This window comes from Myiozetetes cayanensis, unplaced genomic scaffold (genome assembly GCF_022539395.1).
Source record: "Myiozetetes cayanensis isolate MyiCay16 unplaced genomic scaffold, myiCay2020 scf9, whole genome shotgun sequence".
In the NCBI taxonomy this organism is placed as follows: domain Eukaryota; kingdom Metazoa; phylum Chordata; class Aves; order Passeriformes; family Tyrannidae; genus Myiozetetes; species Myiozetetes cayanensis.
The window spans coordinates 12,081,547-12,106,058 of record NW_026088185.1 but is presented as its reverse complement, the minus strand read 5'-3'; the positions used below and the strand labels follow the sequence as shown (position 1 = coordinate 12,106,058).

The window sequence follows — 24,512 nt, the reverse complement described above, 5'->3', positions numbered from 1 at the left end:
CTACATTTTTCCAGTGAGAATCATTGATCATTTGTCATAAACATGACAGAACACTGGCCAATTATGAAGCATAAATATTCAGTGATCTATAATTGTTGAGTCTACCATAAATATGCTTCTCACCATTTTAGTTGGTGTAAGCTGCTACTTTGTGTTTCAGTCTCTAAGTAACCTATAACTACTTATAACAATGGGATACAGATTTGCTTTCATAACTTTTCATTAAAGACTACAATGCCACAGTTTTTATTTAAGTCCTTTTTTGAAAGAAATACTACTATGTTTCTTTTCCATTGTTCTTCTATTTTCTTCATTACTAAGATTTACAGCTTGGACTCAACACTGGGTTCTGCAAGACTACAGCTCTGTCCAACACTTACACAGGCATGTAACTTTGTGCATATACATATGCATATGCTAATAAATATGCAATGTATATGCAAATATGATACAATTACTCCTAAAATACATGCAGTAGTAGGTGACTCTGCATAGCCTGACAGAAAATTCAATGTAGGTAAATTAATGAAATTAGAAGATTCTAAACAATGAATTAAACATAAGTGTTTATTGAAAGCTACATGTTTTGTAAGAAACCTAGAAGGTAAACTTACAAACACACAGCTTGCCTCGTGTTTTCCTCCTGTTTTTCTCTGCACCAAGGATACATAAAATAAAGAAAGAGGATGGAATGAATGTAAAAATATACATGTTAAACTCACTTTAATTAGAACTCATTAGAATTTGCTTACTCAAATAAGAACAGATCCTTACTGAATTATGCAGCATGCATAACCTATGAGCACTTGATACTGAGACAAGATCTCTATCCAGTAAGAACAGTGTCCAACATTTAAATGACCCATATGGACAAAGACCCTACAGCCTTGTATTAGGGTATTTATGGTCTCGAAGTTAAGCACTTGTTTATGTGTTTTACCAAACTGCCCACCATTATATATCATACCCATGAATACTCCCTCCAAAAAGTTACAAAAGGCATTATTAATGGATGTACAGTCTACATTTTTATATACAAAACTCTGTGGACAGTCTAGATCTTGACTGCAGTAAAAATGCCTGGGTGAAATGAACAGAATCTACTTCAGTATTAGCACATCTACCTTATAATAAAGATAATATGAAAGTAGAAGCAGTTATCTGCCAGCCATCAAATCTGAACTAACTTTGCTCATTCATACACCATTTCACTCAGTGTGTTATATTTCAGCTACTTGTGCCTTTTAATAATGAAAAACACTTACAGAAAACAAACAAGAAAATTAAAATTACATACAAATGTACAGGAAATAAATTTTTACAATTATAAATCTTAGCCCCATTAACAAGAATACTCTTATGTGCAGAACAAGAGCAGCTTTTTTTGGAAACCTATTGGAATGTGAAAGAAAAGTAATGTTTGATTACTTATATGTACTTTATTTGCCTTACAGGTTCTCAGAATATGAACTTTAGCAAATAAAATGCACTTTTAAACATGCTGCATGATTAAATTACAGTACAGAGAAAGACAAGCCACACGAAGTTAAGGCAGAAATCTCCCAACAGATCAATGACTTGATCACAGAGAATTTTTTCTTTTGAAATGGGGCAACATATGATCAACATTTTAAATATGCATAAAATAACCTACAGTTACTTTTGTTTCCTGTGAAGGGTGAACACATTCTATGTTTTGTTCAAAGGCCAAAATTATTGTCTCCTCTTAAACACAGTAGCTGCTCTTACCTTTCTCTCGTTACTTACTAAAGGCCCAGAAGTCAGACGACACTGCCAGAGGAGTCCAGTAGTTTTATAGCACTTAAAAGTTGACTTCAAGACACAGTTCTAAAGGTTTTGCTTTTAAATTAATGCTGCTCACAACAAATGCCTGGCAAAGGCCCAGATCAAAGTATCAGGTAATTGTCTAAGCAGTCAAAACACAGAACACTAATTAAATAGTAATAAATATCCTGAATTATTAAAGATAAAACTTCTTTGATCTTTGTTTCAAAGCATTTTCTTAAGGTTGGAGTGCAATATTTCTAAACTGAGGGGCCTTTACTAAGCATCTCCCAGTTGCTGAGAAACATGTTGCTATAGAGACTGAAAATGAGGTGGAAGCTGGCACAGTAATGCAGAAAGTACAGTGTGCTGTAACAAACGGTTGGTGCAGCTACACAAAGAAGTAAAATAGTAAGCCCTAGTGGTAATGTCCTAGAATAAGGATTGTTCAGACCAACCAGAAAGCTAACACAGTCTTCACAACACCCAAATGCAAAGGTTTATGCAGAATATATATAACATTTATAAGACACATACGTTTAGCTCAAAGCCCTTTTTCATAAATATTTCAACAGCTACTCTAATACCCAGGTAGTAGGAGCCATCAGTGCTATGAATATCCTGCATATATAACATTACTTGGTAACTTGTGAGAAAATGTATACTGGAAATTGCTTGTTACTTATAGAAAACCCAAACTTAGTGATGACTGAGTCAACTGCTGTGCTACAACTGTAATCAACTTTGAATATGTTACCATATTTTAGCTTTCCTACTATTTAAATTTTTGTCTTTCTCTCCCAAGCAAAGCTAGGAAAAGAAACTTTTCCATTCTGTTATGTTTCCACAAGAGAAGACATGAATTTCCCTGCAGGCCACTAGGCAAATCCAGTTACAGTAGTTTAGGATACAAGAGACATCCCAAACATTTTTTTCATTCACCTCCTAGCCTCAGAGAAAAAAAGCTTTCTAGCTAGTGACTCAGAAGTCTGATAAGCCTGTTTATATATTGCAGAAACAGTTATATTCCTTCTCATTAGCAGTTGTGCAGTGTTGGTGCTTGAATTGCAGTTTGTTTGAACTACTATCTCCACAGGCAGAATAAAAGAATTCAAAGAGTAAAAGATTGCCACATCATAGTCCATATAGAAAAAAACCCCAAATGTAAATACACATTAGAGAAGATAACTTTTCCTCTCCTGTCTTGGAGAAGGAGCTATGGAACAAACCAGGTAGTTTGTAATGACTAGTGGTAGCACCCCACTATGCTCTCCTGAGACTTCTACCTCCAGATGCTCCTCGGAAACTCAGCCAATTTTCTGCACATATACTAGAAACTAATACTGTGGAGATCATTTCCTCATGAAATCAATGATTCCTACCCCTTTCTTCAAGACTTTCTACTACACCTGCCTCTAAAATTTCCATGTGAACTCCTCCTATATATAACATACACTCCTCTTGGTTTCCTCATATAAGAAGTCTAGTCCTGTTCAGAGCTTGAACCTCCACTTGAATAGAAAAAATAATTTATTCCAACTATATGTATCTGATTCAAAGAACAGGAAGCTTTTTATTTTTCTTTAAACATAACTGATAAAATCAGCAAGTACAGTAACAGATGTTCAATGAACCAAGACTGAAAGTAAAAGCTCAGAAGTTTCAACCTGATGTTGTGCCACCAGCAGTGAATGAGGAGGTTCCACAGCTATCAGCAAAAAGACTAGATGAAAAGGTGGAAGGAAAGGAAAAGGTACATAAAATACCAATTGATTTCCAAACATTTCATTTAACACAGTCTGCCTTTTTTAAGACTCCAAAGACATACAAGTGAAAGTGGTTCCTCAATAGTTCTGTTTAGACAAGGACTTAATTAATTGCATGTTTGACTTAAAACATATGAATATTCCCTTGAAACTCATGAGATAAATAAAAAAAAACCCTGGAGACAAAAATTATCTTGTCTCTAAGGAGATGGGCTTATATTTTCATGTTAAAAATCAATTTTGCCTAAGAATGTATGTTATTACACAAGTCCTGTGTTTCAATACATTCAAAATAAGTATTTGGAGTTAGAAAACCACTGCTCTAGGTGTGACGGTCCTGCTCAATATTTTTATAATATGAACGTTTTAGACAATAAACTATGTTTTTGCAACAGTTTATTGATCTGAAGAAATAAGTTGTTGGATGCAAACGAAATCCTAGACTCATTAGAATCAGTCGGAATTTTATTTTGGTCTTCAGATTAAGAATGTTTCATTCATTCTTGTTCTGAAATACTTTTCTGCCTAGAGATTTCCTGGTTTTTAAATGAGGAAGATACAGCAATGACAATGTTTAAACGTTTTTTGTAGTTTGCTCTTTGGAGCAATGAAAGTCTTATTTTTGTATGGGAATTTCCAGCATTTTTCCTCCAGACAACTTTGACTCAAGTGCCCCAGTAGTAAAGTGACCAGATTTGTCCTCCTGACAACTCTGGCTAAAGTGACCCAGTAGGCAAGGTTTCCATTTCTGTAAATAAAAGCAAAAACATCACATATTTTTTGCCAGCCTTCTAAAATGCCTACACATCCAGAGATCAGCAGGGCACTTTGGGAATATTTGAACACCCGATACTGATGTCACAAGAGAAGGCCACAACTAAGCAGATAGCTGCTAGCAGTGGGAAGGCCTCTGCTTAGTGTTTAACACAGCCACAAGAGAAATAGGGCAACTCTACAGAAGAGCAGTGCCATACACATAGGGAGCAGACAAGGAAGGACACTCATCTAATTGGGAATCTCCTGTCTGCGTTAAACAAGGTCATGATTAGCCAAATAATTAAACTCTGTATTATCAAGAATATCTTATTGTGTCTGTAGTTCTTTCTCAAGAAAAAAGCATGGATAACCAAAAGGCTTATGTGCTCACTACAGGCTCTGGGCATCAAGCTCCAAATAATTTCCCCATTCTTCAGCCTGCCCTTAGTGGAGAAGAACAGCTCATAGTATGGTAAGGGCTGATAAAAAAGTACTGGAAAGAATTTGAAGGAAGAGAGAAAGAAAACTAACTAGAAAAAAGGCCTGTAGGACTGAAAAGCAGAAAGCAATGGCTAGAACATTGAAAAATGGCAGAGATTTCAGAACCTGAGAATAAGGAAAAGGTGAAAAAACAGGACAAAAATATGCTTTTAAATTCATCTGCTCTTATTTTGATGAATGAGGACAGAGAACTTGAAAATCAAAGTAGGTACGAAAAGCTTGGGAAAAGATGTGGGGTTTTTAGCCTTCTCCATATGGAAGTATTTCTTTTATTTCCTTCAGTGCAACGAGTTTTTCCTAAATGGGAAAAAAAAAGGCAGTTTTAATATCACTCATTCTTTTAATCTGCTCTAATTTCTAGCACAAACTTAAAATATGTTAAAACAAAACAATCCTTATGCATTATTATTATGACTGAAGATCCCAAAACTGACTGAAGCTAGAATGTAGAGTTTCAAACCAGTCTTTTTAGTATTTCAATACTAAAAATAAATTGATTTTGCTTTACTAAGTGACAAAAAGTTCATGATGAAATTAGTGCTCATTGATTTTGTATTTTCTGAAAAATCCCTAATTCTAGTAGTATCTGGCCTTCATTTGTGCAGAGTTACAGCCATAAAAATGCCAAATGATGTGTCTTCTAGCACAGAAATACTCTGAATACACATAAGCAAAATCAACATCAGTGGTATAGAATGCAGGAACATTAAATTAAAGGTAATGTTCCTGTTTTGCACAAAGACTGCAGAACTTTGGAGCGTAACTTCTCCACATACATAGGTACACTTATTTTACCATCTCCTTTCTGGGCAGCAGAATTTTTAATTTCAATACTACCTTACACTTATAAATACTTCATCTTTATGGTGCCCAAGTGCATGTGGGCATGCGTACAACTAACGTTGAGAGTAAAGGTCTCAGTGCTCAAGGCTGGATCACAACGTGCCCATAGGTGGCAGAATGGGCACACGGGAGACACAAGAAATCCTCACCTGAATTAGCTCATGGGCTAAGCGTCCCAGAACTTCTTGGGTCGTTCCATCAATTTCTAATTCTTTTATGACTTCCCAGTTACCATTCTGGAACCTCACTGGCATAGAGAAGATAATTCCTTCGGGAACGCAAAACTGACCTGAAGAACAGGGAAAAAATGACCCAACATGTTACTTCTTATTGCAAAACACACCCTCACCACTGTCAACATTAAATTTTACAGACTTGCAAAAGTCTGCAACTGAAAGATCTTAGTATAAATGGAGACTGCATTTTTCAGCCTATGGTTCAAAAAAGAGTTCTCCTTTTACAGTAACCTTCTACTTTAGTTAGACACACATGAATCATAGAACACAGACTAGTTTGGGTTGCAAGGGACCTTTAAAGGTCTCTAGTCCAACCCTCCTGCCATGGGCAGGGACATCTTCAAATATACCAGGCGGTTGAGCCCTGTCCAACTTGACCTGAAACGTTTCCAGGGTTGGGGCATCTCCCACCTCTCTGGGCAGCCTGTTTCAGTGTCTCACTACCCTCCTCGTAATAAACTTCTCTATAGCTAATCTAAATCGACCCTCCTTCAGTTTAAAACCATTACCCCTTGTACAACTGTGCAAATTTAAGATGTACAATTGTACATCTTAAAAGGGGGAAAAATGTTTTATTTCATATGAGGGTTAAATGGCTGTTGTGAAATATTACATTTTTTGTTCCACATAACTAGGCAAAAAGAACACACTTTTCTGTCTTAGGCACTAAGATCTATTAAGAGTTCTTGGGCAAAACACATACATCAGAAAAGCATAAAAGATAAAAGATTAAGAAAAAATCTACAAAAAGACAATACTAACCTAAGAGATGCTTCTAGAAAGTGAGCATCAAATCACAAGTCCTGGAAAGCAAAATTACTTAGATTTGGAAGTTCTTACGATGAAACAAACTCTCAGCCTCACATGACTTGTTTTACAAGTTTTTGTTAAATTAAAAGTACTGATTAAAAAATAATGTTAGAGATAGGGGAAAGCTATTATACATAGTGCAAAGCTACAAGAGAACATGAGAAGCAAAAGTAGATTTACCTTCACTAAGTACTCCCACAGAAACAATCTCCCCAGGAGGAGAGCCGTGATACCAGTACTGCAGTACAGTGGCCACTGCGTGAGCAGGTAACATCCCTGTGCAACGACCGACTCGGGAATGCAGTGAACCCTGCGCAGATAGAAATTCTGAATGGATCCATTCCCTACCAACAAAAAAAGGGTGAAAAAAGAGATTAAAAATCTAAGATGGGAGAGTAGTTTCATAGACAAAAAAATAATTAAACCTGAGGAAAGAAAACAGTCAAAACTTACTCCAGCTTCACTGCTGGAGGCAAGACATTTACAGTCAGTAAAAAAAAAGGTCTAACAAAAAGTAGCCCAAAAGGTAATGATAAACACCACTTTACTATGAAAGTTAGGTTATTTACTCAAGGCATAACCTGTTATTACTGTAATTTATATGTATTACTGATTTATGTAAGAATCCAGCCATGAACCATAATCCCTCTATGTTAAGCTCAGTACAAGCACAGAACAAAAGAAATGTCTGCTCTTCAGTAAATGTTTAGACCAGAGTGAGAGCTCCATATAGCTGGGCCATGGTGCATCTCACACCTGCTGCCCTCTGACTGTACCCATCCATTCTCTACTATTGTTTTTTCCACAAAAAGCTATCTGGCTGCCAGGTATCCTTTTCACATATGTTAACAAATTGTCTATTTTGGGAAACTGACAACACTAGTGTACTCAGGCCATATGTTTCATGTAATTCAGGCACAGATATCTGTTTAGTTCTATTTCAAAGTTTCTTCGCACGTACTAGATATCTAGTCTGGACTTTCATTACTTCTTATGAACTGCCCATGATATGATAGAAGAGAAACCCACTTAAAATGTAGGAAAATACAGTTATAAACAAAGTTGGCAGGAGAGCCAGAACTGTGTACAGTGCTAGGAACTACTCAACTTCTTTCACGAATGGAATACCTGAACTTGCATTTCCCTTTAAAACAGTGTTGATCAGTAAAGACAAATCTTGGAAACGAGAACCTTTCTTGCTGTTTTATCACCCAGTTCAGATAAGTATGGATTCACTTAGTTATTTAGTTTTACTTTACAGAAATAAATCTGTGCTGTACCTGTCATAAATCATATTCAACAAAGGACGTTGAAAATTAGCTGGGCCCCAAATAGCACAGTCATATCCATAAAGTTTTGCATGTGACAAATCAATGTAGTTAGAGCCAGTAGTACTGCCCCAAACAATCACGTCTTTAACTCCTGTAACAGAGGAAAATATACACTAATGAAGGGACAAGTACTTTCACTGTGTAGGCTGGACTAGATGACCTTCAGAAATCTCCTTCAAGATTATGATTCTTCAGTTCAGTACCCTGCCTTGCTAGCAGAAATGATTTGATCTGAAAACTGCAACCAAGTTCTCCATAATATATGAAACATCATCGCAAGTTGAAAAAGGAACCTTAATTTATATCATGTTATTTTAAATAACAGACAAACCAAGGTAAATATTTAGTGTTTAAAAACCAAACCAAATCATATTGCAAACATACAGCAATGTTAATTTTAAAATCCTGTAAAAAAGAATACAGAAACAATAAAAAAGTCATTAAAAAAACACCTACCTTTTTTGGTGCAAAAGAATTTTCTCAAATAACCTGCTGATAGGCCCTTCAGCCTATTAACTTACTTTTCTGTTTTATTAGGCTCTAAAATATCTAGACTTGTCATTAATGAATAGTTCTACCCCTACAACGCTGAAAGAATCCTGATGGTGAGCAGGTTGTCAGAGCACACCTTTGCTATGCAGTGCAGAATTGTGCAAATATAACCAAGCTACAGCAACTGACCCGACATAGAAAGCTAATTAACCCCAAAATAATACTACAACACAATTCTACTTTACTCTCATTATCTGCACAGCAGTATGCTGCCATGTTTAATCACAGCTAGTTTGTGTGTCTCCAAAATAACAATGCACTACAGAGTGCAAATGCAACCTTGACGTCCTAGCTCTGCAACACAACTCAGACCTTCTTAGTAGATATCCAGCATGAAACACACACCAGAATGGCAGGGCTGCATCCCACAGCCAGCAAAAGACACCCTGGCAATCTCTGCACCCAAGCAATTCAGTGGGTGCACTGCTGTGCTTGCATTTCCGCATGCATATCAACTGTGTTCTGCAGTGAAATATGTACTCCCAAAAGTGCACCGATTTCCCCAAATGCTACATAAATATTCACCTGCTGTGCTCATATTCAGCTTCCTGGCCAGCATGGCTTTAGCTGCACTTTCCCAGGATGTTGCAACGGCAATGATATTTTCAGGCTTAATGGAAGGGCCGTATGTCATAATCAGCATCGCCTTAAGGTTTGCAAAGGTTTTTCCTGATGAAATTACTCTGACCTCACTCTTGGCATTCTTCTCAATCAAGGGAGCATACACTTGACAGATCTCACTCACTTCTCTGATGTAGTTCTCAAGGGACTGGACTTCAAGGTTTAAGAGGACATCATCAAGAACAATAATAACATCAGCTTCAATAAAAGCCTCATCTATTTCAGTGTGCTCCAAAATACTGCGGAGAAGTGGGAATGCCATGTCTTCGGCTTCCATCACAATACCGCAAAGAACTTCCTTAAACTGGCCAGTGTCAAGCAAATGGATACTGATTTCTGTGGTCATCCCAAACACTTCTCCATTTGCCAACAGAGGGATCAGTTGATAACAGATTGGAGCTGATGCACTGATAAGAGAAAAAGTTAACCACTGTAGAAAATGAACCACTGTTTGTTTGGAAGGTGTTTATTTTGTATTTGATCACGTTTAAATAGACCATTAGCTTGAATCCTTTACTGCTCTTTCTGCCATTTTAACAGGTTAAGAATCAAAATATTTGGGTCCTTTTCATTTGAAGGTTTTTCCGTCCTACGTGTTTCAGTTGATGCTGTCATTTAAAAATGGGTGTCTTTATAGAATGACAATTTTTTAAGGTGTTCTGTTAGGACAGCTAAAATACAGAAATTTCTAAAGGTAGAACTGCAAGAGACTTTATCTTCTTAAATATTTCCAACAACATTTAGTGCAAGATAGTTACACTACAAAATTTTCAGCTTATATAGTAAATACTTGCTTTTCCCTAAACCAGTCTGGAGTCTAAATGTTGCCTTTTCACACCTCTCACTTAAATGGTGCAAAATCTAAGAAAAGTACTTTGTTTGTCATAGTGAGGGGTGTGGAACCTAATTCAAATCATCACATTACAGGGATTTGTGCATAACTTCAGATGGTTACAGCAGCTATATGTGATAGGAGAAAATGCATTTTTTGAAGCTGAGTGAAACTTCATACTGCCTTTACTCTCACCTGGTGATCCAGATCTGCATAGGCTTGATAAGACTTTTAATCTCTTCATCCTCTTTTACAATTTCAAGATGAGTCTGCAGGTTCTCCTCAGCAATGTCTAACATTTCCTCACTCAACATCATTGAAGTGATGCCATAATATTGCTAAGAACAAAGAGGACCATCTCCAATCAAATGGCAGCCCACACCCAGTGAGGTAACATTACAAACAATAGCTTTATTTTACATTTGAAGGAGGAATAAAGAACAACACTGTTATAAAACATTGTTTTACAGTATTAAAGGCAGCTCATTACCTGAGCATATTCCAGAAAGTCATTAAGTCCTCCCAGAAGCTGACCTTTCCCTCCACGGTCCAACAGTTCTCTCCAAATGATAGGAGACTGTCTGTGTTCCCATCCATTCGTTTCACAAATGTCTCGAAGCCACTGCTAATGTAAGTATCCCCACCAAAAGGTTTTAACACTTAAATAACACTTAAGTCTTACAACTCTAAATATTCTTACTATTTCCTCTCTGTACATAATTACAAGGTGCTTCACAACTTATGTACCAGAATGTGCAAAATGGGGAACCAGCACAAAGCAAGGCAGGGTGATACACAGTGACACCTCACCTAAAGGTCTTAATTCTGCTTGATTTTACTGCTGTGATTTTGCTTAATTGTCTTAGTATACTGAAGATAGCAATGTTGTGAAGCAGTGAGTAACATGAGGATTACTTAGCTGCAGAAGGTAAGGTGAAGAGGTTAATTGCTTTTCACTTAACTGTTTGACTTACTAGGCTGAAGTGTCAAGCAAAATATAAGAGGTAATAAACATCATGGTACTGTCTATCTCATGAAGTCAGATTGCATTTTTTTCAGATCCTTACAGGAACTACAGGGTAGACATGGCAACATGTCTACAACATAAATATTCAGAAAGGCACAGCCACATTGTAAACAATTATGTGATATTTAACTTCATACTTCCATTGCAATTCAAAGCCCTTGACTGCCAAAAATGCTCTTGACAAGTAACAACTCTGAAGGCATATGCAATCACAGTGAGCAAAGGATTTACAGGCTGAGATGCCACGTATACATAACACAAAAAGACTGACCAAACAAACAAAACCTCCTTGAACTTTTTATTGACAAAATACACCTTTAGGCTGGCCCACACTTTGTGCCCATCTTCTGTGGTAAGACTCACAGTGATGCCAGTTGCTCAAAACATTCAAACCTTTCCTCCGGCTGGCTCTCACAGCCAACGCTGCTTCTGCAGCACCTCTACCCACATATCAAACCACTAATACAAGAGAATAAACATACTACATATAAACACATTTGTTGGTTTGTAGAGCACTGGAGCACCTGCTAGTGACTTGGCTTACAATCCCTTACCTCCCACTTGTCAGGGTGCTGAGTGATCTTGTGAACCCTGAAGTTGGGCAAGGCAGCCTGGAGATAGTCAGCCAGGTGTTCAGCTTTGGCATAGTAAGGGCAGTTTGCCCTACCTGTGAACACAAGAAAAGGAGCATAAATGGATGATTTTGTGACACTGACTGATGAGGACTTAAAAGACCATTGTTTAATGTGAGCCAGCAAAAGCAAGGCAGCTCTGGAGGTCAAACAGTCTCTTCAAACAGAGTTCAAGGGTCCAAGGAAGCCATCCCTGGGGGGACAGCAGCAGAGGATGAAGCCTCACTGACAGGATAAGGGGAGAACTCTGACTCGGGTACGGCTGACGCCGTGCGGGCACAGCTCCCGGAAAGCCTGAAGGGGGGACAGTGGGGAGCCCGCAATGAACCCGCTGCAAGCGCAGCGAGGCTGCCCCGCCTGGGTCCCGGCACATAAGGCGATGCTGGTGCCGCCGGGGCCGCCCCGGGGTGCGGGGTGCGGTGTTCGGGGTGCGGGGTGCGGGTTGCGGGGTGCCGGTGCGCGGCGGGGCCGGTCCGGGTGCGGTACGGGTGCGGGGTGCGGGGTGCGGGGTGCTGGGTGCCGGTGCGAGGCGGGGCCGCTCGCGGGTCCCGGCCGGCCCCTCACCCGCCACCACGAACTTGGCCATGCGCGCGCCGCCCCACAACGGCCGCTCCGGCGTTGCGCAGCAACGCGCCGCGCGCCGAGGCAGTTTGTCCCTCGCTGCGCGCCGTCCGTCCCGCGAGGCGCGCCGGGAGCGCGCGGGGAGCGGGGGTGTCATGGCGGCGCCCCGGCGGTGCCGCGTGCAGGTAACGGGATCTGCGCCGGCCGGGACCGGCACTCCGGCCCCGGCACAGCTCGGCTGGTGCGGGCGGGCCCGGTACGGCTGGCCCGGCGGGATCCCCACCACTGCGTCCAGGAGCTCCGAGCCGGTGCGGAGCCGCCCAAAGACCTCTGTCCCCTTGTGCCGGCCCGCCCTGCTGGGCAGCGCTCTCGGCGCCTGCGGGAAGCGATCCCGAAACCCAGCGGCTTCTCCCGCCTGGCGACCCTGGCCCGGGAGTGATCCCGCGGGGAGCCGAGCAGGCGGCTTCCCGGCGGGTGGCGGCAGGGAGGTCGGACCAGCCAGAACTGAGTTTGTTTTGTGCAGAGGTGTTTGGCTGAAATGTAGGAGACAGAATAAAAGCTGCTCATTTTCTAGGGATCTTTTCCCAGATCTTCTCCCTTATTGTAAAAGTGCATAGAATCGGCAATTGAAACTGTAGAAGTTCAAAGTCTGGTAACTAACCCGTAATTTTCAATTGTTTTTACAGATGAGTGATCTTATGCAGTTTCTCCAGTACTGTTTCCACTGGTAGAGTTTCATCGGATCCCTTACTTTGAGTTGGTATTTCAAGTCCATTCATGAGGACTTAGCAGAAATGAATAAGAGAATAAGTTATTTGTTAAATACTGTTAGATACCTGCATAGGTACAGTTCTGTGCTGACTCCCAAATCTTCAGGCACAACAAGAAAACACATTTTATGGATTAGCAGATACAGAGATCCCTTGGGAAATGTAAACTTCAGGGAGTTATTTTTAAATATTTTTCCTTCTCTTCATGGATCATCACTTCGATTTCTCTCTCAAAAGACGGATGTGTTTAGCACAGGTGCAGAGGCTTTGGTGGGTGACCAGGCTTCCCAGAGCTCCTTGGAAGCTGAAAAGTTGGATGATTCTGAGAGCGTCAAAGCAAAGCATGTAGTGGATCAGAACGACCCATTCTTTAACAGTCTTCGGAAATGCACCTGTCCTTGCGATGCGCTGGACTTGGCTTCCGAGTCTGCTGTCTCCATCAAGCACTACACGAACTGTTTAACCACAGCGTGGAGGCTCTTCAAACACATGTCAGAGGAGCAGCAGCGCTACGAGAAGCAGCTGATCTTTGAGCACCCGGCCTTCGCCAAGGTGTGCCAGCAGCTGCTGCGGGACTCCCGCAGGATGACGCGAGGGGACCTGGTGTTCAGCCTGCACGCCATTGTGAACCTTGGGGTGCCCCAGAACACGCTCCTGGTCCAGACTTTGCTGAGAGTCTGCCAAGTAAGTGTGAAGATCCTTCTCCTAAATCTGGGCTGAAAATCTCGTGGGCAATTCTGGGAGGCAGCATCAGAGAGAATTGGGTTACATCCCTGGCTTAGTCTGATGTGCCATGGAAACAGGGTTCCCATAGTTCATTTGTGTGTACTTCTAATCTCCTTCATTTTTGAAACCACTGCCTGATTTCAGATTTAACAGTCTCAAAAATCATTACCCTTTTCAAATCAAATAAATTTGATGTGACTCCTTGTGGGGGTCACTGCAGAATTAAAGCTTGTGAATTGACTTTTGAGGGGAAAGAAAAAATGGCAGGTACAGATTGAGGGTGGTCAGTTTTACTTTTCTGAAACTTTCATTGGTTTGAAGTAATCTGACATTGTGAAAACTTTAACAGGAGAAGCTCAATCAACTTGATAACCGATGTGTCTCCGTTTTGGCAACTACTTTATCAGGGATGGATAAAGACAAGAATGTGAGCGCTCTTCAAGCTGGATTACAGTGAGAAAAACACATCTTTCACATGTTCTTCCTATTTCAATGTTGTTTGAATACATGTCTGTTAGAAGTCATCAAGGGAATGTCTGCGCATAGAATACATACTGTGCTTTTAGGATTTAAACAATCACATGAGATAAGAGCTGTGCTGCACAGTGATTTTTGGTGTAGTCTTTGCAGTTTTAAGCAGGAGGGCTTCCAGTGGTATAGGGTACTAGTCTGGTCCACAGGGGATTGTGTTCTGGCTGCAGCTCCACCAATGTGGGTTTTTCGTGATGTTAATCAAGTCCCTTCACATATCTATCCCTCCTTTATCTGTGTGTAGATGGGAGATAATGAGACTAGCTTACTTTGTGAAGTATTTTGATTTTTCATGATTAAAAATGCTATTTAGCAGCCTGAGAATATCTTCTTTTAATTTAGTAAGTAAAAATTAAGATGGAGGCTGGTTACTTCCAGCAGGTCCCTCTGTGTAGTGCTTTATCAGTATAACTTGTTTGGCTGTAGTGAATTTTCTCTGGGCCAGTGCGATTTACGTGACTAACCAAGCTGCTCACTGCCATAAGATTGTTCTTACTGAGGCTATCACAAAACTTGCTATGGATTAGTACTTTTGATCCTGTGTGAGGTTCTGCTTTGAGAAGGTGGATGTGCCTTAAAAGCTGGGGCAAAGCAGGAGACCCATCTACATCTCTCTCTCTGTCTTGTTTGGAGCTCTTTGCCTGTTTGCAGGGGTGAATTTCAGACCAGTGCACTGCCTTACAAAGTGACACTTCATAATTTTGTAGGTGTGCAGGTATATTTAAGGGTTGTTTGGACTGAACAATTACCACCCTGTGAGACAGAAAAGTAGGTGCTAGGAATGCAGAATTCCTTCATCTCTTGAACAGATCCCTCTGTGTTGCAATATCCCCTTCTGTTCTTGCAGCCCAGAGCACTGCTTGTTTGTTTTCTTTCCTCACTTAAAACAAATTGTTGTCAGTGTCTGTTCCTGAGTTTCCTGGCCGATTCAGAACTTGCCTGCACTTAGATGATTCTGAGATAAAGAAACGCTTGGTTTTTTTTTTCTGCTGAAGGGTGTTAATTCCTTGATACTCAGCGGGACTCACATCTACACAGTCACACATGCAGTCTGGTCAGTGCCCCTGCTGTTAATGTATCAGCAACAACATTCATCTATCAGGATAATTTTTAGAAAGCATATATAATTATTTCCATGTGTAAAATATCTGTGCTGCAGCTACATCATGTAGAGTTATGCCAGTATTGCAAAAAAAAAAAAGGAAGTGGGAGAGGAGCAGAGAATTAAGCTTTAACTTAGGAATACATCAGTGAGGAAGAATGGCGGTACCTACTGTTTCTGCTGAAATGAGGAAAGTTCTTGTGTGTGTTTCTTCATCAGGTTACTAGTGGAGCAGCGCATTTCGAGTATCCAAGACATCTTTATTCTGCAAAACCTGATGAAATGCATGGGAAAAGATGCTCCAGTTTTTCTGAAAAAGAAATTAGAGGTAAGTTTAGTTGGAGGCTCATTTTCACTTCCACAAAGCTCTGTGCTCTTGCATTGTTTATAAATTGTGTATGGTTCTTTCTGAAAGAGAAAATATAATAGAAAGGTAACTGTATTTGCAGTAGGAATCAAAGTCCAGATATATCTGCAGGAAGAACTTAAATTTGGAGGTTGAGAACAAAAGGAGTTGAGGCTGTAAAATAGCAGTGCCCTTGGCTCTTTGGTTTGGCCACATGGTGTTTCAGAGATGTGCTTAAAGGCTTTGCCCTGATTCCCTTGCCCAGCTTGTGACTGGAAGACGAGGTGACAGAAAAGTGGTCCGTGGTGGGGCTGTAAGGGGATGGAGGACTGATGGGAGTTAGGTTGGGAACAGGCTTTAGGTTTTATGGCAGGGCATTCTGGCATTTGTCCCCTGATTTAAAAACCCTTTTTGAAACCACTTTTCAAACAAGGCCTGCTGTGTGTTTATCACATAACTGAAGAGGTCTGAGGTCAGAGTTAGTAATGGCATTCATGAAATATCATAAAACTGAAAGGAAAGTAATATTTGCACTTGTTAGCTAAAGAGAGCTCTTAATTTTCTGAGCCCATGGGGTGCTGTTTTTTACAGTGTAATTTCTATTGTAGATGCATTTTGTATTTAACCTTTTATATGCACGCAGTAAGAATACTGTATTGTAATAGCCACTATATTTTGTAATCTCATTTTTACTGTCATTTATATCAATCTAATTACTGCTTCAATAAATGAAATCTCTCTTGTGGCAGCAGAGCTGACCACCTCTGCCTCAGTCCACATTTGCAGCTGGGTGTTTGTATTAAAGATAGGCCGCTCGGTGTAGTATAGGTCACTTTGGAGGCTTACAGCTTTCGTGGGCCTGCAGATCAGTCAACTGTGGCATTTTTATTTCTGCTACTTTTTTAAGAGTTTGCAGAAGATACATATTCACAGTATTTGGAAATGACTTTTGCTGAGACTTCTTTCTTTTAAAATAAGCGTATAAAGGCAAATTGCTGGGAACTGGCATAGTGACACATCTCTAGAGCATTTGACCTGTTAAAATTGTATATTAAGAAACTGAGAGTAGTTACTTTATGCTTTTGCTATTTTTTGCTTTTTTTCTTTCATATAAGCCTGAACTAAGGAATTTGGGAAAGTTTTGGTGAAAATGTTTTCACCAGAAAGCAGTGATAATATACCAGAAGAATGAAGGATTTAATAAACTCTGATTCACTTTAGATGGCAGTTTTGAAAGAAATAGACCATCTGACTTTTCCGAATGCTCTGCGTGTGTTTTTGGCTCTTGTTGCAATGAATTATTGTTCCTACCCAATCCTGACTGCCTGCAGTAAAAAGATCCAGGGTAAGAAAAAAATATGCTTATTAAATTTCCCTTTCTTATACCAAATTCTTCCTAATAACTGTCTCATCTCCCTTTTCTGAATTCCTTTAAAACTCAGGAAACATCTTTGTTTTACAGGATATTATAGTTATGTGGAGCCATTTGACAAGCAGCAAGACAGAAAATTACTGATAAATAATGAAAACAAATAGCTCTTGTCATCTCTGCCCTTCTTAACGTTTACCTGAATTACATGTTTATGTTTTTCTGTACACAGGATTTAGGAAAAAGAATTTAATTCTATCAAGAGAAGTCAGATTTCAAATAAAATTTTAAAACAATTCTGAACTGGAAATGGACAACTTACAGGATGGATTGGCAGCTTAGTGTGATTAGTTGGTAAACTAAAAGGAAAATAGTGTTTCCTTGATGAACTGGATTTAATTATTGAGTACTGCTTAATAACTGTCCTCATGCTGTAGCCCATAGAAACATTAAATAAAAACTAATACTTTCACATCTCTCTATACCTTTACAATACATTGCTTAAGTATATGTGGTCAGTATGTATTGATTCATACTTAAAATACATATGCATTTGTGTCTCAAAAAGCTTTAAAAGAGTAAAATAGCATTTTTAACATAAATAAACCAGAAGTGTTTAGGCTGCTTGTACAGCCTTTATTGTCCTTATACGTGTTAGGACACAGTGTTTAATTACACATGCTGGCTTCCCCATTGGACTTCCACCACACTCAGGACACAGGCCAGGTGACATACACAGAGTGAGCAGCAACTTCTTTCAGCATTTTTTAGTGCATGCTCAAAGTCAAGAAACCTGGAAGATGTCCTGGGAACACAATCTTCTTGCTTATTTTGCAATTTTGTCCCCTTTTGCTGATTAATGTGTTCTAGCTTTATTCCAACTCAATTTGATTTCTTCTGTCTCAGTTTCTTCATGTGTTTAAGCTCAGTTGAGCTTTGCCTAGCTAGTCTCAGTCTGTTCCACAGTTTCATATCAGATTTTTTCCCTCCTCCATCCCTTAACCAAACTATTCCCACAGTGTCTCCCAGCCTACAGCTCCCACTGTTTTGTATAATTTGTCCTTTTTTGATCTACTGTTACAGAAAATGTCCATGATGTTCCATTTCGGCAGTTAATTCTCATTCTGGAAGCTTGTCACACTCTCCAGTACCGTAATGTAAAACTGTTTTCAACATTAGCAGACTATATTAATTCTACTGCCTACCTTTGGAACAAAAGACAGGTGAGTTTGAGACAAAATAATTTGTAGCAGTACTAGTAGAGTATCTGGTGTTCTCCATCTTACCTTTCTTCATGTTTGTGCTTGATCTTTGGGGAACAGACTTTTAGGAATACCAGTCTGATGAAGTTGAAAGTTAAATTTTTAAAAGGCTCTTCTGTTTATTGATAAATAAAAAACCAAATAAAAGTGGTGTTATGATTTGAAAAATTTGCTTTCATTAAAAATGCCTTTTATGAAATCAACAGGTAGGATTTACTTCACTGATTTCTTGACTTACAAAACTCTCTTTTATTTTAGATTGTCCTTTTCCTTTCTGCCTGTGAGGCACTTGGTTTTCAGCCTAGTGAGTTGTTGGAGATTTTTGCTGAGAAGGTGACCGAAGACCCTGAATTCCTTAACTTGAAAAACCTTTTGATTGTTGTCCGAGTGTATTCACGACTCAACTATGTTCCCAGAGTCCAAAAGCATCGGTAGGTTTTCATTTAGGATGCCTGATAATACATTACATAGTAATGTCTGGCAACTAGTATTTGATTTCAATTGTGGAAGAGTTCATAATCCAGTTTCATTAATCTGCAAAGTAAATTTGCTGTGTCTTTTCACATTTTTTCTACAAAGGATTTTTTTGTCTAGCTGAAGACTTTGGTTCTAGACTGACTAGGCTACTAAATCTGTTGATAGGTAGCTGTATCCTCAAAGTAAGAATCAAGCGCTAATGTTAAATAACACAAGATAAAGATTTCTAACTTGCATTTTTGTTTGAAATGTGTATTTTTATAGCCTTATTTATGTATTTAGATACTTTTCTTCTGATTTTGGAAAAGGTTTTTTGAAACTCTTGAGAGCTGCTTGAATAAATACCTGCCTCAGATTTCCGACACAGAACTGCTGAAGGCAGTATATTCACTTTGCATCTTAGGATATCTTCCTCATCAAGCACTGGATGAGCTGCTGCAAAAGGACAGCAAGGATGAACTTATACTGTCAGGTCAGACCTTACTTTGTCATCTTCTTGTTTTAAAAGGAATAGTCTGCCTGTGTACATAATTTGTTGTAATTGTGTTAAAAGATTAGAAAATAAAGAATGCCAACATGATTAATATTAAATTTGAGGTCCTCAAGACAGAGCTAATGTAGTAGCGGTGGTCTGAGTGATCTGGCTTTGCACTAGGGCATCAACTTATTGTCTTGGGCCCCATGATAGAAGCAGTTTAATAGTAGGTGTGCAAGTAAATGCACGGAGATGAAGATGGGATTTGTGGAAATGGTAGAAATGTGCAAGAGGCAGGGTTTCTACAGTCAGTAGATGTTCAGGTATTTTTAAAAACGTAGGAAGTCTTAACCCTTATAAACTAACTTTAGTACCTGGAATCATGAGTAAAAGTGGGATTTGGACTGCTCTGAGTTATAATGAGGTACTTGTAATGGTTTGTAGAAGAGTTTGGTTTCCACATTACAATTTTGTACAGGTAGTAGAATAGTCAAGCAGAGTAGAAATTCGGTGTAAACACTGTGTCTTGCTGTTGAGCCTGCTGTGTCTCAACCTGAAAGCTGTAAAGCTGTAACTGCTCAGCGTTTGCACAGCTTAATGCTCTTCAAGTACAGTTTCAAAACTTTGGCTAAGTCTGATATCCCTTTTATGGTTTATAAATAGCATCCTGGTTGTCTGGATTTTATGAATGGTTTTTATTGCATACTCTCCCATGATAACTGACAGCATGCACAGAGCTGTGTACAGCAGAGGGGGAAGACTGCACAAATGGGCAAGCTCCCTGCCATAGACTTTAATATTGTAATTAGTGAATTGATGGTCTGTATTTAACAATACATTGAAGAGACTCAATAATATTCAGTGAAAATCAATTGGGTTTTGCCTCTTAAATCGAAATTCATTTGTTGTGCTAGAACAGACTATAAAAGATAATAGAATTAAAAATCCTGCGGGATGATACATCGTATGTAGTATTTTTGTATCCTTTTTCAGGTGATCTTTACAAAGAACAAAAGGAAATGATGCTTCGTTGTGTGAAAACGTGTATGGAACTTGATAGCCCTTCCTTCACAAAGCCTGCATTTGTGGTGACTGAGAATTCATCCTCATTGGTCTCTCTTAATCTCAGAAAGGCTCAGGAGGCACTGATAGAGCTTCTGGGAGATGAGAACATGTTCCGGCAAAATGTTCAGCTGCCATATAAATATCACGTTGGTATGAAGCTAAATTACTGTTATATTCTTTTTAATATAGATTTATAATCTCCAAAATAATAAAGTGGTAATAAATTTGCATAGGGTGCAAGTGATTAAAAGTGTAATACTTTTGATGAAAGTCCTTTAACAAATGATGCCCTTGATTGGTAAATCTACTTTCTAGGATGCTTCTGTTAAAGTACTTAAGGTCAGTTACTAGAAGTTAATGATTTCTCTCACAAAATTGCTCTGGACTTTTTGTTAAGCATCTACAATCAGCTGTTAATTGTACATAAATCCAGTATGGCCAACTGTTTGAGAGAGTTGACATGTTGGTACTAAATCATGTTAGAAACAAAGACAAACAGCAGCTGCCTTTTGTTCTCTGACTTGATTCTTCTCTGAAGTTCTGGCTAAGGTTTGGGTTTCACCTTCGTTTATGAAATGGGATATGACCTTTTGACAGGTGATCATTTCAGAAGGTTTGGTTTCTTTTATGTTTTGATCTTGCTTATTTTTTTTGTCAGCCATCCAGCTTACCAGTTCTTCTGCACTTGTAATAATTTTCTTCCCAAATATTTCCAAAGAGGAATTGGACTAGAGGAAAATCTGAGTAGGCATGACAGCCTGCGATCAAGAGTAGTTTCTTTAAACAGTGATTTCACTCCCATAAAGTTACATCTGCAGTTTCCAGAAGCAGATTTATTTTTTGGGAGATGTGCACGCTATAGCTGTTTATGTTGGTTGCAGGGAGGAAAAAGCTATCAGTAATAAGTCAATTATTAGAGAACAGCAATTAGAGCAGACCAGTGATGGTGCCTATTAACTTTTTCAAGCAAGCTGTTCATTTGAAAACAATTTTAACAATTAATGTGTTCAAATGAGAATATTAATTGTAACCTCTTGCAGAGTTAAATGTTTTGTTGGTTTTTTTTCAGATTTTGAAATCAGAATGGATTCAGAAGGAAAAACAGTGCTCCCTGTAACTGCAACAGATGATCATCCTGACCCAAGCATTCAAAGGTGTCTCTTTTTCTCCATATTTTTTCTAGCTGGCTAGTCTTATTTGCTTGTATTCCAGTAACTTCTTCAGTTCACTGATTTGCAGGAGCAAAGTAGATAACTAAATTGTTATTTGTGGTCACTCAAAGACATAAAAATTGCTGTGCCAGTTCAGAGCAACAATTCATCCAGCTCAATACCTGCTTCTGAGAGGGGCTAAAATTAACATTTCAGAGAAAGAGGCAGGAAACATCACAGTGATCTGATACTCTAGTAACGAATGCAGGTAGAATTTTAAAATTGCAAATGTTTGTGTCCAATTAAACATTCAGTTATTCTCTTAAGTCTCAAAAATGTGCATCTTAATGATATGTTATGGCAGTTAATTCAGCTACTGAAATATACTCTGAATAAAAAGGATCATCATATGCATATTTTAGGTGATTAATTTAATCTTGTGTAGAAGACTGACCTCTCAGTAATTGAAGCAGGACATATATCATTTAAGTAATGCTTAAGTAGTATTGGGTGATACTTAATATTTGTGTGCTGGATCACTGCACAGCAATGTATTTTATACAGTTTGCTTTTCAGTGAAAAGAGAGCTAGTGAATTGTGTAACAGAAAGTCAGTGTTCCAAGGCATTCAGCTTTCCTCACCCTTCCAAGTAGGTTTTTATGGCAGGAAGTAACTGATTCTGAATATCATTAACAAAGGATTAAAGTAACTGCAGAATCTCTCAGATTAATGGAGAACGCTGAATGATCTATTACCTTCTCATTGTGGGAGAAGTGGAGATCTAAGTACTTATTTCTGCTGTAGGTACTTGGGTAGATGGTTGAAACTGAATGAGGTCATGGAAGAAGAGAGGGTCTAAATTACTTGTCTGAAGTTCGAAATTTTTGTAGTCCTGATATTTTTGCCTACCAGAAAGAGAGCTGTATATTCTGCTGTGTTAAAAGACATCATTGAATCATTGTCTTAAAAATGCTTGTTCTGCATTTGTACTCTTCTTGGTTGTAGATTGGCTCTTCTGTTTGTTCCCCTGTCTGCATTCTGCACGGGTACAACACACCCCCAAGGGAAGCTGGCAATGAAGAAGCGGCATCTAAATAAACTGGGCTATAATGTGATTCTGGTAAGAAGAGTCAGGTTATTCTCTCTCTGTTTGGGCTCTGTTATCAGTGTAGTGATGTATGTGTTTGGTAGAACATGAAGGTTCACCTGGGATGGTGGGCCTTCTCCAGAGTGGTAATTGTGTATCTTTGCTAGTTAGAACAGATTGGCGGTGTCACTAGGGAGAAAGGACAGAGGAACTCGAAAAGACAAACCAACACTTACCATTATCAGTGAAATAAATATAATTATAGCTAAGGGGGGAGAAAAAAAATCAAGCCACTGAATTCCTTTGTGCCTAAAAAACCCATGTGTCTCTGGCTTATTTCCCTGTTTTTCACAGAGTGAATGATTCAAGGGAACTTGTTTTCAAAATACGGCAAATCTCTATGGCCTTCTCATCACTGAGCACTTGGTTTGCAGGACAGGGTAGTTTGGACAATAGAAATAATGTACCCTTTCCTTTTACTTTCTTCCAGATCCAGAACAAGAAGTTTCAGGAAATGACAAATGAAGATGCAGTTGAGTTTTTGAAAGGAAAAATTTATTTAGAAAATGCGTCCTCTTCTTCTGAAGTGACTGTGCAGGATAATAATTAAAATAAACTAAAAATTTTAGGTCTCCTGATCTGTCTTTTTCCTTTGTAATTAATGTAAGGTTTTAATGGATAAGTAGTTTTATACACAACTGCCTACTCCAAAATATTACAGATTAAGAAAGTTTGTGAAATGAACAATGCCTGCTGATAGTGGAGGTTTTCTATTGTGAAGTGGGAGTAGAATTTCTAGTGTAGTAGAAGGAAGCATACTGACATCTACTGCTGTTGAAATGACTTAATTTAATCTGTATTTTGCTTCCCCTCCTACATGCCCCAAGTCAATTTCTCCCTTCTCTTGAGCTGGGTCAGGGAAAGGATGTGACTGTTTCAAGTGCTATTGGAACCTGGCCTACAATTAGGCATTAGAGGATTCCTGCCCAACATCCCATACAGTTCTTTATGCAGAACTATATATGGTAAATACCTCAGCCTAAGTGGTGTATTAAAAGATCCACTTATGGGGAAAGTTTCTGAAGAAATCAATCGCCCTCATTTTTCTGAGGTTCAGGCCAGTAATGGTTCAGTAAACTGTATGCTTTTTCTTTTGAACCATTTGTTTCACTGCTACTGTCATAGATTTTGAGACATCTCACTACAAGAACACAGGTCTTCCATGTCTTCTTTACAAACTGCCGCCTGCTCTCTGTTTCTGATATTAGTGTCTCCACAATTATTCAAAGAGGTGTTGCAATACTCAGATCTGTTCATAACATACTGTGATGCATCTCCACTGGCCTCTTATGTAGTGGTGCAATTGATTAAGGTGGCAGAGTCCTAGAAGTGCAAAGCAGCTTTGGGCCTTTGAAGGAGCAGAAGGAACTGATGCATTTTCTGTTCTTGGTAATGTACTGATAAAATGCATTTTGTTCTGAGTTGCTGAAGTACTTAGAGCATTGAGTGCTCAAAATACATTTGCCAACAACAGCTTGCTTGTTTCTATGGAGTAATCAGATCTTCAGTCACAACTCTGCTGCACCACAGCCACAGTCCCATCAGCATGGAGGGAAACAGCAATACTTGCTACAGTGACTGTGTGCTACCTAACCGTGGTGCCCTTGCTTCACTTGAGCTACAAGCACGGTGTTCTTTGTCTTTCTGAGGTAGCGTGGACACATGGTTAAGGTACTACTACCATGATGAGGTAAAAAAGGTATTGCAGTGGTAAGGTGAAAAGAATATGTTAAGAAAAATTCATTGCTCAAGTTCTCGTGGAACATGTAGATAGAATACAGTGCATATTTACGAAGGAAGCAGTGCAACCCAAGCAGCATTGTCGTGGCTGTCTGGCA

At 39.1% G+C, this 24,512-nt stretch overlaps 2 protein-coding genes across 3 annotated transcripts; one reads left to right on the top strand and one right to left on the bottom strand.

Moving 5' to 3' along the window:
- Window positions 1–1,220: 1,220 nt before the first annotated feature.
- On the bottom strand, window positions 1,221–12,299 carry MDH1B (malate dehydrogenase 1B). The gene is made up of 9 exons (XM_050340002.1): window positions 12,257–12,299; window positions 11,615–11,727; window positions 10,524–10,658; window positions 10,229–10,371; window positions 9,106–9,608; window positions 7,978–8,119; window positions 6,878–7,041; window positions 5,801–5,940; window positions 1,221–5,105 (listed from the first exon to the last, which is right to left on the bottom strand). Exons 1-9 carry the CDS (start codon window positions 12,276–12,278, stop codon window positions 5,049–5,051), a joined length of 1,419 nt encoding a protein of 472 aa, XP_050195959.1. The 5' UTR covers window positions 12,279–12,299; the 3' UTR covers window positions 1,221–5,048.
- Window positions 12,300–12,383: 84 nt separating this feature from the next.
- FASTKD2 (FAST kinase domains 2) lies at window positions 12,384–23,242 on the top strand. Of its 2 annotated transcripts, XM_050340001.1 has the most exons (12): window positions 12,384–12,438; window positions 12,940–13,707; window positions 14,099–14,202; window positions 15,602–15,710; window positions 16,950–17,073; window positions 18,181–18,320; window positions 18,618–18,790; window positions 19,145–19,308; window positions 20,305–20,526; window positions 21,446–21,530; window positions 22,533–22,647; window positions 23,105–23,242. In XM_050340001.1, exons 2-12 carry the CDS (start codon window positions 13,048–13,050, stop codon window positions 23,222–23,224), a joined length of 2,016 nt encoding a protein of 671 aa, XP_050195958.1. In that variant the 5' UTR covers window positions 12,384–12,438; window positions 12,940–13,047; the 3' UTR covers window positions 23,225–23,242. The 2 variants fall into 2 exon arrangements, with proteins under 2 accessions (XP_050195958.1, XP_050195957.1); XM_050340000.1 differs by lacking the exon at window positions 12,384–12,438 and having other exon boundaries at window positions 12,511–13,707.
- The last annotated feature ends 1,270 nt before the right edge of the window (window positions 23,243–24,512 follow it).

Bases quoted from the DNA above. Each gene is read 5' to 3' on its own strand.
- FASTKD2 (XM_050340001.1), top strand. From the start codon at position 13,048: ATGAATAAGAGAATAAGTTATTTGTTAAATACTGTTAGATACCTGCAT. The intron at 18,321-18,617 runs GTGAGTTTGAGA...CTTTTATTTTAG, and splicing joins ACCTTTGGAACAAAAGACAG to ATTGTCCTTTTCCTTTCTGC. The intron at 22,648-23,104 runs GTAAGAAGAGTC...ACTTTCTTCCAG, and splicing joins TGGGCTATAATGTGATTCTG to ATCCAGAACAAGAAGTTTCA.
- MDH1B (XM_050340002.1), bottom strand. From the start codon at position 12,278: ATGGCCAAGTTCGTGGTGGCGG. The intron at 11,728-12,256 runs GTGAGGGGCCGG...TTGTGTTCACAG, and splicing joins GGCCAAGTTCGTGGTGGCGG to GTAGGGCAAACTGCCCTTAC. The intron at 10,372-10,523 runs GTAATGAGCTGC...CTTTGTTCTTAG, and splicing joins ACTTTCTGGAATATGCTCAG to CAATATTATGGCATCACTTC.